This window comes from Pelobates fuscus, chromosome 8 (genome assembly GCF_036172605.1).
Source record: "Pelobates fuscus isolate aPelFus1 chromosome 8, aPelFus1.pri, whole genome shotgun sequence".
Taxonomy (NCBI): Eukaryota; Metazoa; Chordata; class Amphibia; order Anura; family Pelobatidae; genus Pelobates; species Pelobates fuscus.
Genome location: NC_086324.1, coordinates 141,728,703 through 141,747,748, shown reverse-complemented (window position 1 = coordinate 141,747,748; position 19,046 = coordinate 141,728,703). Strand labels below are relative to the sequence as shown.

At 41.2% G+C, this 19,046-nt stretch overlaps 1 protein-coding gene across 1 annotated transcript in view; it reads right to left on the bottom strand.

Annotated features, from left to right (window-relative positions):
• The window catches only part of ACSM3 (acyl-CoA synthetase medium chain family member 3), a 42,205-nt gene that overhangs the window by 15,795 nt on the left and 7,364 nt on the right, over positions 1–19,046 (bottom strand). The window contains exons 4-10 of the mRNA XM_063430371.1: positions 18,767–18,971; positions 18,532–18,675; positions 16,083–16,239; positions 13,854–13,933; positions 1,747–1,870; positions 1,542–1,622; positions 1,242–1,343 (exon numbers count right to left, since the gene is read on the bottom strand). Coding sequence (XP_063286441.1) covers positions 1,242–1,343; positions 1,542–1,622; positions 1,747–1,870; positions 13,854–13,933; positions 16,083–16,239; positions 18,532–18,675; positions 18,767–18,971 — 893 coding nt within the window. The remainder of the gene's footprint in view (positions 1–1,241; positions 1,344–1,541; positions 1,623–1,746; positions 1,871–13,853; positions 13,934–16,082; positions 16,240–18,531; positions 18,676–18,766; positions 18,972–19,046) is intronic.

Below are 19,046 nucleotides of genomic sequence, written 5' to 3'. Positions count from 1 at the left end.
ATATATATTCTCTTACTCTTTTTTTTCCCCAATAAAGGTTATGTTTTATGATTTAAGCAAGCTTTTGTGGAAGGTCTGTTCACAAAGTGGGACGTTACTTCTTTTTGTAAATATGTGACGTTCAGCATTTGGCTCTTTTTGCCAATGTCTACTTTTTAATGGTCACTTAATTTATCGGTGACTAATCTATTTCTCTATTTAGTATTACATGATTCATGTGTTTTGGTGACCATTTTAGAGCTGTGAAAGAAAAGCAGTTTAATTACTTAAAGACAAATTACCCCTTTTGTCTTCTTGACAAGCCCTATTTCTTGACAAGACCCTACATTGACATGGATTATGCTATGCATTTTATGACAGCTGGACCAGATTGTGTGTTCTCTACGGAATGTTAATGAGTGAAATGCAGTTGGGTTAACATCAAAGGCCTGCACAACTCATGCATCACAACTGGTATATGCACAATAATGCCCATGATTGCTCACACTTCCAAACCAGATCCACCACCTCTTGTGTGAGGACTCTCAGATGCATGGATCAGATTGTAACATAGGTTTGAGAAACCATCAAAGTCATCTCCCACCGTCCCTTTCACCACCACTCTTAAAGGGACAGCCCATGCATTTAAGGCATAATATAACCAGTGCAGTAGTTTGACTAGAAACTTGTATAGGGCTATGCATATTCACTTCAAAGCTTACTCCTCTAGAGTTACCATAAATCTAATATATATAGACTGTAGAAGAAGAAGCCAAAACACGATTTCCAGGAAAAGGTCACTGGTTTCCCTGTCCTCGTACAACTTAATGATGCAGAAAATCTGACTGTGACATATTATCCCAGAATGAGATCTGTGCCAACTGAGACTTTGACCTCTACTACATAACAAATAGAGATTAAAAAACAGGTAAGGTAGGCAAGGGATGGATATTTCAGAAATGTGACCATCTGGTAAAAATGGCAGACTGTGCCCATGGTATGATATTATTCCTGTGAATAAAATGATCTGTCCCTTAAAATAAAATAACGCTGCTTTCTGTATATGATGTATACGATGAATGATGAATGATGCATATGATGAATGATGTATATTCCTTTCCTACCGTGTATTGTGAGAACAGACAAAATGGCCGATTAGGTGATATGATGAATGATGTATATTCCTTTCCTACCGTGTATTGTGAGAACAGACAAAATGGCCGATTAGGTGATATGATGAATGATGTATATTCCTTTCCTACCGTGTATTGTGAGAACAGACAAAATGGCCGATTAGGTGATATCCTGATGGCAATATCACCTTCTTTTCCCTGCGGCACGATCTGGCCATTTTCATCAACTATCTGGAATAGAAACAAACATACGATTTTGAATGATAAGGGTTTCTAGGGAAATAAAACATATCTTAATCTTGATCCTAAATCACTTAGTTGTGAGAAATCTGCTAATCAGTGGTTACTTAATCACAGTTCAATGTTTAGAGGGAGATTCCCTCCATTTTCTTCACATTATATGTGAATTATATGTGAATGAGAAATTACCTGAACATCATATGCTGGGGAAGCTTTGCCCATAGATCCAGGTTTAATTTTCATGCCTTTAAAATTTCCACAAACAATCACCTGGAAGGAATACAGTCCACATCACTTATATTAACGGAGAATCTTTTAATCTGGGATACAGTTTCTGTAACAACTAACCTTATGTATTTCCCTTTCTACCTGCTATTTATCTAGTATAACGTACCGTTTCAGTCTGTCCGTATCCTTCATAAATGTCCAGTCCTGTGTATGTTTTCCATTGCTCCATAACCTGAGGGTTGATGGGTTCTCCGGCACTAACACAATGCTTCAAATTCTTGAACTTGTATCTTCATTGGCATGCAAACAAACACAGCAATAATAACAATTCAATAAAAGCAGTGTGTGGGGGATGGGGGGAGGGGAGGGGGGGGGGTGAGTGGTACATTATGCCATACATAAGAACCATCTCCAAATATGGATAAATAAAATACCCACAATGCACTATACACCTATCGGGATCATGGGACAGTAGTTCATCAATGGTTTATTTAGAAACAAAGCAAAAAGTGTTTATCGATAGTGTTACAATTTCCACCAGGTTTTCAGGGACACATATCATGTATACAGATTGATTGGCAGCACATGAAAATGGATGCCCTGTAGTATGTAAAATTCAGAAGAAGGTGCATAAGATTAAAGGGACACTATAGTCACCAGAACAACTACAGCTTATTGAATTTGTTCTGGTGAGTAGAACCATTACCTTCAGGCCTTTTGCTGTAAAGACTGTCTTTTCAGAGAAAATGCAGTGTTTACATTACAGCCTAGTGATAACTTCACTGGCCACTCCTCAGGTGGCTGTTAGAGATCCTTCCTGGGCCATGGCTGCCTAAAATGCATCCAAACATTCAGTGTCTCCTCCCTCTGCATGCAGACACTGAACTTTCCTCATAGAGATTCATTGATTCAATTCATCTCTATGAGGAGATGCTGATTAGCCAGGGCTGTGTTTGAATCATGCTGGCTCTGCCCCTGGTCTGCCTCTTTGTCAGTCTCAGCCAATCCTATGGGGAAGCACTGTGATTTGATCAGGCTACCACTTCTGATGATGTCAGCAGACTGTTTGTTTTTCTGAGTCTAACAGCATGCAGAGTTACAGCTTTAGGATTGAATACAGTAAGATTTTTACTATATTTATGGAGGCATGAGGGGCCCAGGGGGGCTAGATGGTGGTTTTAACACTATAGGGTTAGGTATACATGTTTGTGTTCCTGACCCCATAGTGATCCATTAAGTAATCAGGCAATGAATAATCCTGCAGAATATGTATTATACATATAACTGATACCGGAGAAACTGACGGAAGCCAAGCACAGAGAGATGGACACAGGTTTCTTCAGGAAGGAAGAGATTCTTTATTGGATCACCGATCGGGACTCAGAGGGACTAGCGTCACCAAAATACAGCAAAGTCTGAGTACTGAATACATAGAGTACATTCCTTATATAGCACTGTAGCTCCTCCCACAATTAACTACACCCACACATACCCTTAACCTATTTAATAAATAGAGTCTAAACTCATCCATCCGGTCTAACCACGTGGCTCATCTGATACAAAGGAGAGGGACGCGTAATTCCAGTTCTTACATTCCTGCACCTGGTCAGTACAGTGATGACAGTATCTTAGCTACGTGTAATTAACTAACTGATACTACAAACACATATACATACATATGCCTTGTGGCAATCTTAGCCTGCTAAACTTGTATTTTACTGGAATTACATCACATTCCCCCCTTTGATGCCTCTGATATTTCACAATTACTTGAGGCATCACTTAACCTTGGTTTGCATATACCTCAGGTTACCATGAACCAGACCAGACTTATCTTATGATGTGAATCTTCAACATTCATCTTCTTGCATTGGTTCTCCCTGATCTAGAGCCTTATACTTATATATCGCCATTATCTGTGCAGCAGCCTTCCTCTCTGCTATACTTCCTATCAGGCTTTGCACAGACCTAACTACTAAGGGTATAAGACACGGTAGGAGTAGACACAACAGTAAAATCAGTAGGACTCCACCTACCACTGCCTTAAGCCCTCCAAACCACTCATACCAGCTACCAAACCAACTACTTGGATTGTACCCTTTCCATACCTGAGTAGGCACATGCGCTAGTTTAACCATATGGCTAGTAAGCTCAGCTATTGCTTGCCCTTCGTCATCTATTTGAAGACAGCAATTACTTAGGTTAAACTTCCCACATACACCTCCCTCTACTGCCAAAAGGTAATCCAAGGCTAATCTATTTTGGTAGACTGCTGTCCTCATCCTGGTGTTATGCTTCGCTAGAAGATTGAGCGCTTGTGATGTCTCATTTGTGATAATCTCAACCACCGCCTGTAATCTTATAATACGGTTGAGCATATAAATAGGGGTTCTATAACCAAAGGTACCATCTTCTGCCCACGTGGCTGGCCCATAGTAATCTATAATACGCTGGGGAGGCCATTCATCATCTTCCCAGGCGCCTATCTCTATGGGTCCCCTTTTCTTCCTATGATTCACATCATACACTTTAACACCTAAAGTCTCACCTGTTTCAATCGGTAACAAGAAGAAGGATGGTTTGAGCATACCCAACACACATGCCCCTTCCCAGTCCTGTGGCAACTCCGAATAGGCTTTCTTACCACAGATCCAGTACAAATTTGCTGGGGCTCTCCAGGTAGATGTGATGGATAGATCAAACCACACGTCCTTTAAATTGGCATATCTAGCAAACGGGTTAGATGGTTCTGAGACATTTGAAGCCGACCACCAAGTTGTATTCTTTGTATCATCATCATAAGCTTTTTGCCCTAGACAAGTTAATTCTCCTACAGAAGTATTATACATTATTCCTTTCCTTGCTATGCAAACATAACCTATGATGGAGGTCTTTAATCTCCACTCAGATTTACCTCTAACACTCATCTGATAATCGGCTTGTGAAGATATTAATTGTTGAACTGCCTCAGAACCGGACATTACCTCCTTTGCTTCCCAAGGCCATTGGTCTCCCATGTTAGTACCTCCACACACATAGCAGTTGGTAACATTAAGACTACCGGCAATACTTTCAGCTAGGTCAATGAACAGGTTTTTAGCATTATGGGGGATCTTATTATCTATACTCATCTCTTCATAAAAGGAATGGTATACTTGATGAGTCTGGGAGGATACCGTATCAGTCTCTATTCCTATAAACAATAATGTCCCAGGATCTAAACCCGTCCCGTATATTTGAAACCCAAATAAATTTCCATACTTATCTAAGAACTTGTCGGGGTTATTAATGAGTATATGGACTGGGTTGCATTCCATAGACTTACAGTATGGATTGGTAGGCAACTTAGTCACTATCATGTCTTTATCTACTGTCTGTCCCCAAGTCGCCCACCCCACACAAGACCAATATGGACAAAAGTTATAGTCTTTATTTGGGCATCTAGGACTCACATATTTATTTTTACTACTGGGACAAATATATTTATCATTAGACCCATACGTCCTCTCCCATCTAAGATCCCCACATACATTCCACGGTTTTCTACCACTTGATATCGCCTTACATGCATCAAATAGCAGAACACCCGAAGAATGTACGGATTCTAACACCGTCTTATTAATTAGGGTCCCCTGAGGATCTCCATTCCTGAGAGTCAACCAAATTGTACGAGGCTGATACTCCGGACTGAAGCACTTAGGTTCTCCTACTCCTAAATGGCACACACTATAGTCTATATTTAGGTATCTACATCTTGATACCTCTCCTTTACATTCGTATTGTGAATGCCAAATTAGGGTTTGGGAAATATGGTTACCTGTTCTCGTAGTCTTAATGCATACCTCACAGCTAGGAGTGTCGGTACCTCTACCTTCCTGAATATAAAAACACATATAAATAAACACAATCAAAAGCACATCTTTCGCCGTCATCCTCAGTCTTCGTCCGTGCGATGGAACCTCAGCTTCCAGGATGTGAGGGCTGCAGGGAATGGAGTTCTGCTCATCTTCACAGGTGTCCCTTCGAGACTTTCCTGGCTTATACACTATGTGATGGTAAGCGGACAGGCTTTATTATGGCCTTCTCACTCACACCTGTAACAATAAAATTTGTAATCCACAATAATTCCTCGTTACTCCGACTGAGTAGTGCGTTTCAACCGGATCTTGCAGGGATTCTCTGGATCTGCTGTAATTTGCCAAGAATCGACTGCTGCTGGTTTAACCCTGGAGTGATGTATCCACGGAGTTACTTCGGCTACTTTTATCGCTGTAGGGGTAGACAAAAGAACAACATAAGGACCTCTCCACTTGGGCCCTAACGGTACATTATTCCACTCTTTAATCCACACTTGATCTCCTGGATGATAACTATGAACAGGGGGATAAATATTCACAGGTAATCTATCTTGTACCCATTTCTGTACCTCCTCCATAGTCTTACCCAACTCTACAACCTGCTGCCGGGTAATTCCTTCTCCCAACTGACTCAAGTCCCCCCTTAAGTTACCAAGTACGGGAGGTGGTCGCCCATACATGATTTCAAAAGGAGAGAGGCCCATCCTTCTGGTAGGGGTACTGCGGATTCGCAATAAGGCTATAGGTAAGAGAACGTTCCACTTAAGTTGGGTTTCCTGACACATTTTAGCCAACTGGTTCTTTATAGTTCTATTCATTCTCTCTACCTTACCAGAACTCTGGGGTCTATATGCAGTATGAAGCCTCCACTTTATACCAAGCATATGAGTCAGTTGTTGTAGGCACTGATGAACAAAAGCTGGACCATTGTCCGATCCTATAGAACAGGGTAGTCCATATCGGGGTATTATTTCTCGTAGCAGGAATCTCACAACTTCTCCTGCTTTCTCTGTACGAGTAGGACATGCTTCTACCCAGCCTGAATAGGTGCACACAATTACCAACAGGTAACGATGTCCACCCGATTTAGGCATTACTGTAAAGTCTATTTGTAGATCGGACATGGGGAGTCCCCCCATAAACTGGACTCCTGGTGGCTTTACTGGTCCTTGTCTTGCATTATTCTTAGCACACGTTACACATCTGCGTACAATGGCCTGAGTCAAGTTGGACAATCTTGGTATGTAGAAATGTTTTCTAAGAGATTCTTCAGTACGGTCTCTCCCAGAATGTGTCCCGTTGTGATAATTTTGGACAATTTCTACCGCTAGTGATGCTGGTATGACTATTCTTCCATCTTCTAGCTGATACCACTTGTTCTCCAGATACTTTCCCGGTTCAGTCTTTAACCACTCCTCTTCTTGAGCTGTATAAACTGGAGTCCATTGGGACAGTGGAGTTGGTATAAGAGCAGCTATATGCCCTACATACTCCTGTCTTCCTGATTCAGCAGCACGCTTAGCTGCACTATCTGCCATCCGATTTCCCTTGGTTACATCACCATCTCCTCTCAGATGCGCTCGACAATGTATGATACCGACTTCTTTCGGCTCCCACACTGCTTCCAATAGTTGTAGGATTTCAGCTGCGTACTTGATTTCTTTGCCTTCTGAATTCAGTAGTCCTCTTTCTTTATACAAAGCTCCGTGGGCATGAGTGGTTAAAAACGCATACTTAGAGTCCGTATAGATATTTACTCTTAAACCTTCAGCCAATTGTAACGCTCGTGTTAGTGCTATTAATTCTGCCTTTTGTGCTGATGTTCCTTTCGCCAGTGGCCGAGCTTCTATCACCTTGTCTATTGTTGTCACTGCATATCCTGCATAGCGGATCCCTTCTTTCACATAACTACTGCCGTCGGTGTAATATTGAACATCGGGGTTCTGGATGGGAAAATCACGAAGATCTGGTCTACTTGAAAATACTTCATCCATTACTTCCAAACAATCATGTTGACTTTCAGTAGGTTGCGGCAAAAGGGTAGCTGGATTTAAGGTGTTTACAGTCTCTAAATGCACTCTTGGGTTTTCACACAACATTGCTTGATACTTGGTCATACGGCTATTACTAAACCAATGATTTCCTTTGTAATCCAACAACGTCTGTACTGCATGTGGGACTCGTACATAAAGTTCTTGACCCAGAGTGAGTTTATCGGCTTCAGCTACTAGCAGGGCGGCTGCAGCTACGGCTCTTAGACAAGGTGGAAGTCCGCTGGCCACTGCATCCAATTGTTTAGACATGTAGGCAACAGGTCTTTGCCATGATCCCAAGTACTGTGTCAATACTCCCACAGCCATTCTTCTTTGCTCGTGTACATATAAGTAGAATGGTCGTGTGTGATCAGGTAGACCTAATGCTGGGGCACTCATCAAAGCCTTCTTCACATCTTCAAATGCCGTTTGCTGTTCTTGGGTCCATAAGAAGGGGTCGTGCTCTGTACCTTTGATAGCTGCGTACAGAGGTTTTGCTAGTATCGCATAGCTGGGAATCCATATCCTACAGAAGCCTGCTGCCCCCAAGAATTCTCGCACTTGTCTTCTATTCTTGGGTATTGGTATTTGGCAGACAGCTTCTTTTCTCTCTGGCCCCATAATTCTTTGACCTTCAGAGATATGGAATCCTAGATACTTGACAGTTGGCAAACACAACTGAGCCTTCTTTCTAGACACCTTGTATCCTGCCTTCCAGAGAATGTGTAGTAGATCGTGCGTTGCTTGCTGACAGATTTCTTTTGTAACTGCTGCTATCAACAAGTCATCTACATATTGTAACAATACACACTCTCCTGGGATGGACTCGAAATCCAATAGATCTTGACTTAGGGCTGAACCAAATAGGGTAGGTGAATTTTTAAACCCTTGGGGCAGTCTTGTCCAAGTCATTTGGCGTTTTGAGCCCGTTACAGCGTTCTCCCACTGGAAAGCGAAAATACATTGGCTTTCTGCGGCAATTCGGAGGCAAAAGAAGGCATCTTTGAGATCTAAGACTGTGAAGTAAGTAGCCCCGCCCGGAATTAAAGCAAGCAGGTTATATGGATTGGGTACAACTGGATGTATGCCAACAACCGCATCATTGACTGCTCTTAAGTCCTGTACAGGTCGATACTCATCTGTACCGGGCTTTTGAACAGGCAGCAATGGGGTGTTCCAGGGGGAAGTACAGAATTTTAGGATACCATACCGTATGAACTTATCCAGATAGGATTGGATGTTCTTCTTAGCCTTCTGCGGAATGTGATATTGTCTTAGGCTCACTGGATAAACCCCATGTTTCAGTTCAATTTTTATTGGTGGAATATTGCGGGCCAGTCCTGGTGGGTTGTTCTCTGCCCAAACTCCTGGTATGTTAAACAATGTCTCATCACTCCTAGGGTTTTGGCTAGTCAACACTGTATAAAGTCGCCACTCTTCTTCCTTTGGTACGGATAAAGTCATAATACCTGAAGGTCCATTAAACTTTAAAGATGTTGTTCCATCTGGTAGGAACGTAATCTGCGCTTGTAATTTGGATAGCATATCACGTCCCAGCAATTGGACTGGACATTCAGGCATATAAAGGAATTGGTGTTTTACTACGTGGCCTCCCAATGTACAGAGTCGACTTTTAAGAACCGGTCTTTCAGCACTTCTTCCAGTTGCTCCTATCACAGTAATAGTCCTTCCAGATGGAGGAGCAACTAGATTAGTCACCACTGAATGTTCAGCACCAGTGTCGATCATGAACGCACTCCTTTTCCCCCCTATTGATACATCGACCATAGGCTCCGCTCGACCAAGGGGGATGGAGCCCGGTCGGTATCAATAGTCCTCCATGACCGTGTCAGCCAATCCTACGAAGTCCCTACCTTCTCTATCGCGGGACCTTTGCGCTGCTGGAATATACCTGTCTTCCCTAACACTTCCTCTGTTCCCATTACTCCCTCTATAACCATTACTCCCTCCGGGACCTCCTCTACCTCTCGCTCTGCCTCTAAAGTTTCCGTAGCCTGCCCTGGGTTGGTCTCTCTCGTACTGCTCTCTTTGCGGACATTCGTTCCTCCAATGCCCTTCTTCCTTGCAATACGCACACTGATCCCTACTCAAAGGCTCCCTACTCCATCTATTATTGCCTCTATCTGGGCCCCGTTTATCTACGCCTGCGATCGCTACCGCTAGCATATCAGCCTTTTTACGCATCTTGCGCTCCTCCTCTTTCTTGCTTTCTGTTTCCCTATTCATATACACCTTATTAGCTACCTCCATTAGTTGGGTGATTGACATACCTGCAAACCCTTCTAACTTTTGTAGCTTGCGCTTAATATCTCCGTATGCTTGGCTGACAAAGGCGGAGTTAACCATTCGGGAATTGTCTGCGTCTTCCGGATTAAAGGGGGTATACAAGCGGTATGCCTCCAATAATCGGTCATAAAAGACACTGGGCGCTTCATCGCTTTTCTGGATCACCTCAACCGTCTTCGACATGTTAATGGCTTTCTTTCCTCCGGCTTTCATGCCAGCAATTATAGCGTCTCTATAGGCTCTGAGTTGAACCATATCAGCACCATTTACGTTCCAATCGGGATCGGTGTTGGGATAGTGTGTCGCGGCCCATGCTGCTGGATTGGCTTGGTTCAAAGCACGGGCTCTATCCTCTAATGCTTTAATGGCTGCTTGATTTATTCTTGTCCTTTCCTCATTGTTAAATAAAGTCATTAGTAACTGCTGGCAATCAGCCCATGTCGGATTATGTGTCTGTACTATTGAGGTGAACAGATCAGTCATGGCTTGTGGTTTCTCAGTATACGAGGAATTATGGGTCTTCCAGTTTAAAAGGTCGGTAGTGGTGAAAGGGACATATACGAAGACAGGGTCAGCGTGTGCCATTTGACCTGCGGCATCGATATAAGCTGACCCGGGATTTAAGCGAAGAGGCATCTGATAGTGCTTTAATTGTTGGGCACCAGTCAACTGTCGGGTTTGGATGGGGCTACGTAGAGAGGCGTCAGTCATGGGTTCCGGTCGGGGAGATATAGGGTATGGGGATGTGGGAGGTTGGTTTTGGGAAAAGGTAGTGAATAGAACACTTCGGGCCGAGCTAGATGAAGCTTGACCGGAAGTCTGAAGTGGCGCCAAATCAGGATATTCGTTTCTAATGGGGGTGGATTCTGGTTCCGGAAGGGGAGATTTAGTATGAGGGGGGGTGGATCCTGTACTGGAGGAGGAAGCGGAAGTGGATGAGGGTAATGAGGGAAGGGTTACAGGACTTCCTGTATTTGCGTCACTTCCTCTTACCGGAAAGTAAGGGGGCGGCAAAGGGATCTCGGACTCAGGGGGCGTGTCCAAAATGGGCCTAACACCAGCCCTAGTGGACGAACAAGTCCTAGCTACCATGAGGCGACACTGTTCCTCGTGGCATGTCCGGAGCCATTTTGGCGAGTCATTTACGGCCTGTCTCCAACAATCAATATAAGGAAACTGGCCGTAAAGTTCAGGCCTACCTGATACAGCCACGTGTAAGCGCTGTACCAGAGTTGGATCCAAACTGCCACGTGGCGGCCATGCCGCAACCAAAGTAGGCCACTCCCTAGTGCACAAAGTGACCAAACGTACAGGGGACATCTTAACCCCAAAATCACAAACTTTGAATCCCTTTTTAAAATTCTTAACCATACATCCTAAGGGATCCGGAATCGTTGACTGCGACGCACCCATACTTAACAGTGGAACGTCGTCGACAACGATTACTATACACGCGTACTATTCAACAGTCACACCCGTTTCCTCTGGCAACAGCACCACGTGGTACGGTTACCAAGTGAAACGTACACAATAACAATAAACACTCAGGGAATTCCCGTACACACACAGCTGCTACACCAGTCACTATATAATCAATATTATGCCCTTTGGCGTAACTACACAGTCACCCACGCTATAATTCTCTATATACGAATTACCCGTCTATAACACACCCCAGTAACATCGTCTTTTACAAATAGCGGTTACAGTACGGTTAGCATAGGTCAAAGCACAAGTTAAGGTCACAATACAATTATTAGTGGTTATGGTGTTAAACATGCAATGGACGACAATGATTAGTACTTATTATATAATGTCAGTAAATATACAGGGTTATGGTACCGTGCACTATAATACAGCAACACACTATTAACACTCTCGCTAGACGGCTGAGCTCGCGCTATCTAACAAGATATACACTTTACTAAAACAATCGTTAACACATTTACAATTCCCAACTAAACTATTGGCCAGTACCTTGAATGGACTACCTAAAACTATATACACCCGTTTTGGTTAGCCACACTGCCCAATCACCACATATATAGCGAGCTAGAGAACCGAATTTACACAGGCGCCTCTTAGTCGCACTATCAAAAGTCTAGTGGGTTCCAAATTTACACGCCTTCCCACTTAGCCCAGATAGGATGAGAACTAGCGAACCGAATTTACACAGGCGCCGCTTAGTCTCCCGGTCCCTCCGACCTAGCGAACGTAATATACACCCTAGAACGCTAGTCTAGACAAGACACCGGTGTCCGGCTAGGGCTATTTACACCAGGACCCCGCCTGACTAACCAAATCAAACGGTCTGACTAAAGAGCGTTCGATCGAGCGGTGCGCCTTCGCTCCTTCCCTCCGACAGAGGGGGCAGATACAGATTCAAAAACCCCTTTGGGCCTACCGCACAATCGGTATACCCCTAGCGGGTCCTGCCGTCTAAAACAGCAGTTGTCTTACCTCCTCGTTCCTGAACCTGAGTTCACACTCATCGACGGGGACACCCCAGCACTTCTCACGTAGAGGCCGATGATCTCCTGGACAACAGACCAGTGGCGCCGAGACGAAGGGAGGTCCACGCAGAAGTTCAGGGGTGCAGCCGTAGAGAACGTGGGCAAAGATAGACCGTCTCACGCCTCTGCCTCTCAGCTACCGTTGAACGATGAGCTTCCCGGCCAATGCACCAAATGATACCGGAGAAACTGACGGAAGCCAAGCACAGAGAGATGGACACAGGTTTCTTCAGGAAGGAAGAGATTCTTTATTGGATCACCGATCGGGACTCAGAGGGACTAGCGTCACCAAAATACAGCAAAGTCTGAGTACTGAATACATAGAGTACATTCCTTATATAGCACTGTAGCTCCTCCCACAATTAACTACACCCACACATACCCTTAACCTATTTAATAAATAGAGTCTAAACTCATCCATCCGGTCTAACCACGTGGCTCATCTGATACAAAGGAGAGGGACGCGTAATTCCAGTTCTTACATTCCTGCACCTGGTCAGTACAGTGATGACAGTATCTTAGCTACGTGTAATTAACTAACTGATACTACAAACACATATACATACATATGCCTTGTGGCAATCTTAGCCTGCTAAACTTGTATTTTACTGGAATTACATCACATAACAAGGTAACCCTTTTCATGCATTTTCATAAAGATGACAAACTTATATGTGTCCCTGAAAATATGGTGCATCTGGTCACCCTATTCATCCTATTGCAGGACTCAAAATTTCTTCTTGATCAATGGCACTGTGAGTGGATATTCAGCCCCAATGAATGTGTCAATGAACTGGATCAATGCATCTCTATGAGGAAGAATAGTAGAGGAATATAGCTAAATTGTAGATTTATTTTTAATTTTGTTTATTTTGGGTTATAATTTTAAACGATCTAGTTATTACCTCACAATTCACAGTTTAATTAATAGCCCTGACGATATTTATATGGCACTGTATTTACAATGGAGGGTAACTGCAAAAGTGGGAATTAATAACATCTATATTTATTCAGCTATATATTGATCTGATGTACATATTTTGCCATTCACTTAAAGGGTTAATGCAACTACCATGACTACTTCAGTGACGTGTAGTGGTCATGGTGCCCAAAGTCTGTATGTGCAGCGTTTTGCTATAAAACACTAAAGGTATTGAGTTTAATCCCTCTGCTGTCGGAGGTGTAACTCCACCTCCCACAGCATCACTGGGGTGTCATCAGTCAGCCCAGAACTAGGTTTCACAGTGGCTAATGTTAATTATGTACAAATGTCATTGCACAGAATCTCAGTCATTGGCTGAGAGCAGTCAGCTGGCTCTCACGGCCAATGAATATTGACGGTCACAGCTTCTGCTGCTCTGCAGAAACCAGACGACCATCACCAGATCACCAGATTGCCAAGAAGCTCGAGTGGGTCCAGGTAAGGGGGCAAGTTATGATGTAGTGACTATGATGATTGGAGTAACCCTCTAATTCATAATGCGTCTGATAATTTTCACTATGTAACCGTGCTATATGTAGGTTTAAAATTGTGTCAGGAGCATAATTTGGGATTTTTCTTACCCCGAAAGATCCTGCAATACAAGCATTCGGTATGCTGTTGGTGCTGAGCAAAATGCTGTAATTGGATATTTGGAGAGAGTCTGCATGAAAAAAAATGGTAAAATATAAAATAGATAAGAAAATTAAACAAATGAAATAAGCAATGAAACACGTTCATTCTTCCATTACCCACTTGTAAATTAGCAATTTAGAAAACAATAATTTGGTACCGGCATACAGCAAATGTGCTATGATTTTTAGTTATATTGTTGGCTTTTAAATCTATTCAGCTTAGTTTTGTAATAATAATTGAATAGTGAATGATGGTTAGCATCTTCAGATGCAACAAACATTTTCTCTTCCCTGCACAGAGTGGTCCTGTGAGCTAATCAGTGTACATATTAACATCTCATGCTTGGATTAGATTGCTGATATTACATGCGATCATCAGCATATTTTTTATTTTTTTATTTTTGTTGGTCAGGTACATACATTGGAACTAGCAGCAGTATGAACATATCATAAACATGACAGGAATAGATGTGCTGGTACTAAATATAAGACATACAGATGACATGCTGAGAATGTGGCATGTAAGAATTATACAGAATTATTAGACAGTAGGATTCAAACAATCTGCTAACTGGAAGATAACATAACTGCACTTTTAAGAAATATAAGAAATGCTTGTAATATCCTTCTTGATAAGACATAGATCAGATGAAACTGCAGATGCATAAATAATGCCCCTCAAATCTCCTAGCCATACTTCCCTTGGCTGCTAATCAAACAGCCTATCTGTTCACTTACTGAAAATATATATCACCTGCTCTTATTCTATCTAACTCAGCATGGGGACACATTATTTTACATTAACCCCTTAAGGACCAAACTTCTGGAATAAAAGGGAATCATGACATGTCACACATGTCATGCGTCCTTAAGGGGTTAAAACTTCAGGGAGAAAGAGGGGGGGAGGGGGGAGGAGGTGATCTACCCATCTCTCTGCTCAAAAAAATAAAAATGTTAAGTACTGACCCCTGCCAGCAGCCTCCTGTGATAGATAAGTATAATAGAATTTGTATTCAATTATCATATTTAATCTGCCCAGCACAAACTAGGTCATTTTATCTGGGCAAAAAAAAGGGTGAATCAAATAACAAAAGTATAGTTTCAGACAGTTAGCAAAAGAAGTCTGAAAAATTAATAAATTCATATTTTTAACACTATTGTAGAAATGCATTAAAATGCATTTTGTAACTAGAAAAAGCCGAAAAGCTGCTATATGCCTAATTATCTTTATTACAGTTACACTGTTGCAATTTTTTTGTAAAATTTTTTTGCTAGAACCTTTAAAATAAATATGTTTGGTTCCCCGTGAAAGATTTCATATACGGGTGATTTCTGATATCAGAGGGTAATATTCAAAACGTCATAGATTTATTTATGGTATTCTCTAGGTAAATATCTTAGCTATCTTCTAGAGAGAAAACGAATTTCCATGTCACAATATTGGTTTAAACTGATATATGTACATTTTTATTATTATTTTCATTTATATAGTTGGCAACATATTCTGTAGCGCTTCACACTTGTAAAATGGGGATATTTGACAACAAGTAATTTACATAGGGAATATAACAAGAGACAAGAGGTGAAGAAGGCCATGCTCAAACGAGCATAACATTTCAGATCTACTTTGCATTAAGGAAGGAAGGAAACTACAACTGTAAGTTAGAAAACAAATGGTGCAAGCAAAAAAACAAACAAAGCTCTTTTTACAGTCTCAATAATGCAAATACATTCCATTGATCGTTACTTTACTGAGAGGATAGTGGATGCATGGAATAGCCTACCAGCTAAAGTGGTAAAGGTTAACATAGTTTAAGCATGCCTGGGATAGGCATAAGGCTATCCTAGCTATAAGATAAGGCCAGGGACTAATGAAAGTATTTAGAAAATTGGGCAGACTAGATGGGCCGACTGGTTCTTATCTGCCGCCACATTCTATGTTTCTATCATTTCACTTGATACAATGTTTATGTTTATTTACATGTCTCTGTTGCCTGTATATTTGTTAGTCCTGTGTTGCACAATTACTATGATGGATCAATCTAACCTGGTCAACAATACCGTAGCCTTCCACATACGTGTCACAACTGACCCTTGGCATGTAGTCAGTCACCATTTACTGATGCAAACTGTTAAACAAAAACAATACATGTCTAACACAAATGAAATGTGACTTACTTCTAACACAGTCCCTGGATCAAAACGGGGCATGCTGTGAACAAATACACATGAGCCTTGAAACCAGGTTGCGAAAACACTGCTCCAGGCAGACTTTGCCCACCCAGTGTCTGATGTATTCCAAAATATATCTGAAGGGATCAGGTCCAGCCAATATCTGCATTGTATAAGTTATATTAGCATCTTTATTTTTTTTTTTTTATAGTGCATGATTTTAAAAGAGTTAAACTGTTACCAAAGAAGAAAGAAAAACAAATTCCGCCCAAGAAAACGCCAGCAAACCAAACAAAGTTATTGAATAACGAATTGACTTGAACAATATAAACTTTCTCAACAATGTATGTAGACATATAGAATTGAAAAGTATGGCAGAGGAAAGCATATAAATCATGGTTCATAATATTCTTACATGTAGTGCTCTATCATGTTGATTTTTTTTCAGATTTTCCCATCATATATTTAATTCTGTGTTTATGTGATTTTCTCGAGATTACCAGTCTTAACCTCTACCATCGGAAGGGTATTGAAACAGGTATTTGAGAAGCATTGGTTCAGTGAGCGAGGTGGGTTATTTATTTGTACAATGTGCTGTGATGAGCTGACAAGCAGTTGCAAAATATAGTTATTTTTAAATTCTGTCTATTTTGACCTTCAGTTGCCAGCTCAGTACAAATCCTGATTATTTTTATTAAAGGGATCCGTAGGTATCAAAATAACTTTAGATAATAAAGCAGTTTTGGTGTGTAGATTATACCCCTGCAGTCCCACTGCTCTATTCTCTGCTGAGTTAAATCACTTTAATTTCTGCTTATTCAGTTCTAGCCATACATTCCCTGGCTTGACTCACACAATATCCATGAAAAAAATGGTTTCATTTTTCAACCAGATGTTAACTTACTTTAGACATTTCTATATACCGCTCTGTAAATTAAACTTTAAAGGAACACTATAGGGTCAGAAACATAAAAATATATTCCTGACCCTATATAGTTAAAAACACCATCTAGCCCCCCAGATCCACCTTCCCCCAAAAAAGAGTAAAATCTTACCTTTATTTCAGTCTGCTGCTGCTGGCTTTGCCCCTGATCTGCCTGCATCAGAAGTGGTGATCTGAGCCAATCACAATGCTTTCCCATAGGAAGACATTGGATTGGCTGAGACTGTCAAGGAGGCAGATCAGGGGCAGAGCCAGCACAAGCCAACATCACCTTGGCCAATCAGCATCTCCTCATAGAAACAAATTGAATCAATGCATCTCTATGAGGAAAGTTCAGTGTCTCCATGCAGAGGGTGGAGACACTAAATGGCAGTGCTGCTCACTGTGCAGCACTGACCCAGGAAGCACCTCTCGTAGCTATCTGAGTGTCCAGTGGGGGTATCCATAGGCTATAATGTAAACACTGCATTTTCTGAAAATACAGTGTTTACTGCAAAATGCCTGAAGGGCACCAGAACAAATACAATAAGCTGCAGTTCTTCTGGTGACTAAAGTGTCTCTTTAATCATAAACATGAGACTTCTGCAGGCTCTGGGAGACTATTAACAGAACAGGAGATAGGAAATTCTAAATTAAACAGACTGTGCAATAGATGAACCTAGAATATCTAGGTTCCTTTTAACCCCTTAAGGACACATGACATGTGTGACATGTCATGATTCCCTTTTATTCCAGAAGTTTGGTCCTTAAGGGGTTAAGGAAGTGTTTATGAAGGCTGTGCAAGTCACATGCAGGGAACTGTGATTAGGGCTATATAAATAAAGTGGATTTAACTGCTAAAATGGCAGATAATCAACACCAAAACTGTTTCACTAAGCTAAAGTTGTTTTGATGCCAGTAGTATCCATTTAACTCCCTTTCCACCACTGTCTTTTCAATGTGTTAAGCATTCCTTTACAAATATTTTAAATAAATATTTCATATATATTCTTATGATAACTAAACAACAAAGTCATGCCTGGATGCTCGCTTCATGGGAACTCAATTCCTAAATCCTGTTTAGGTGTCTATAGTGTTCCTTTAATACTGATATTTTTTTTCGTCAATGTAATAATGTACAACAAATATTGAATTATCAAGTAGTCAATTAATAGAAATCTTGGCATAACTAGTGATCAAACAGCATTTTATATATATATATACATATATATATATATGTATATATATATTTTATTTTTTTTATTTTTTTTTTTATTCAATATAAAAAGTGAATACAAATAAGGGGTTGTTAGTATCTACTCCTTATGGTGATATGGTTGTATGAATTTGGTCTTTGAAATAAGTCATGGGTGCATTTTCAACATGGTTGGAGGGCTATGACAAAAACAAAACATCAAAGGTCAATCCTAAGTTTATGTTTAACATCACAGCTAAAGAAGAGGTATTTTAATTGCATGTATCAAAGTAACCAAATCAAAGTAAAAAATAAATGTCTTTCCAGAATTCACTCACTTGCCATTTACACCCAAGCCTAGACCAAAGCTGCAGTGACTGTGTTCAGTCATCTTTGGGTAACCTGTTGTTCCGCTTGTATAGTAGATAGTCATTGCATCGGTACCCTTGGTCTTCACACAGGTGTGTTTGTCATCGGCAGCCCTTGTGATATTTAAATTGATGCTCCATTAATACCATTTCAGAATTAATATGAAGAATACATTAACTGAAAGTCATAAAGTCATGCACCTACTGAAATAAGCTTTTATAGTCCACCCATCCTTCTCTTTTCTTTCCAATAATAATTTTGGTTTTTAATAATGGAGATTGGGTTGATATGGAGTCTACATGTGGTGCAAGTTCATCACTGGTTATGATACATTTGGCCTTTGAAGTCTGTAGTCGATGCAGAATGTCTTTGGCCGTGAGTTGTGTTGTCCCCGGAATCAGAATCAAACCTGCAAAGACCGTGTTTCATGACCAGATGTGACCTAGTATGCAAAGCTGATAAAGTATAGAGTAAAGGCGGAATG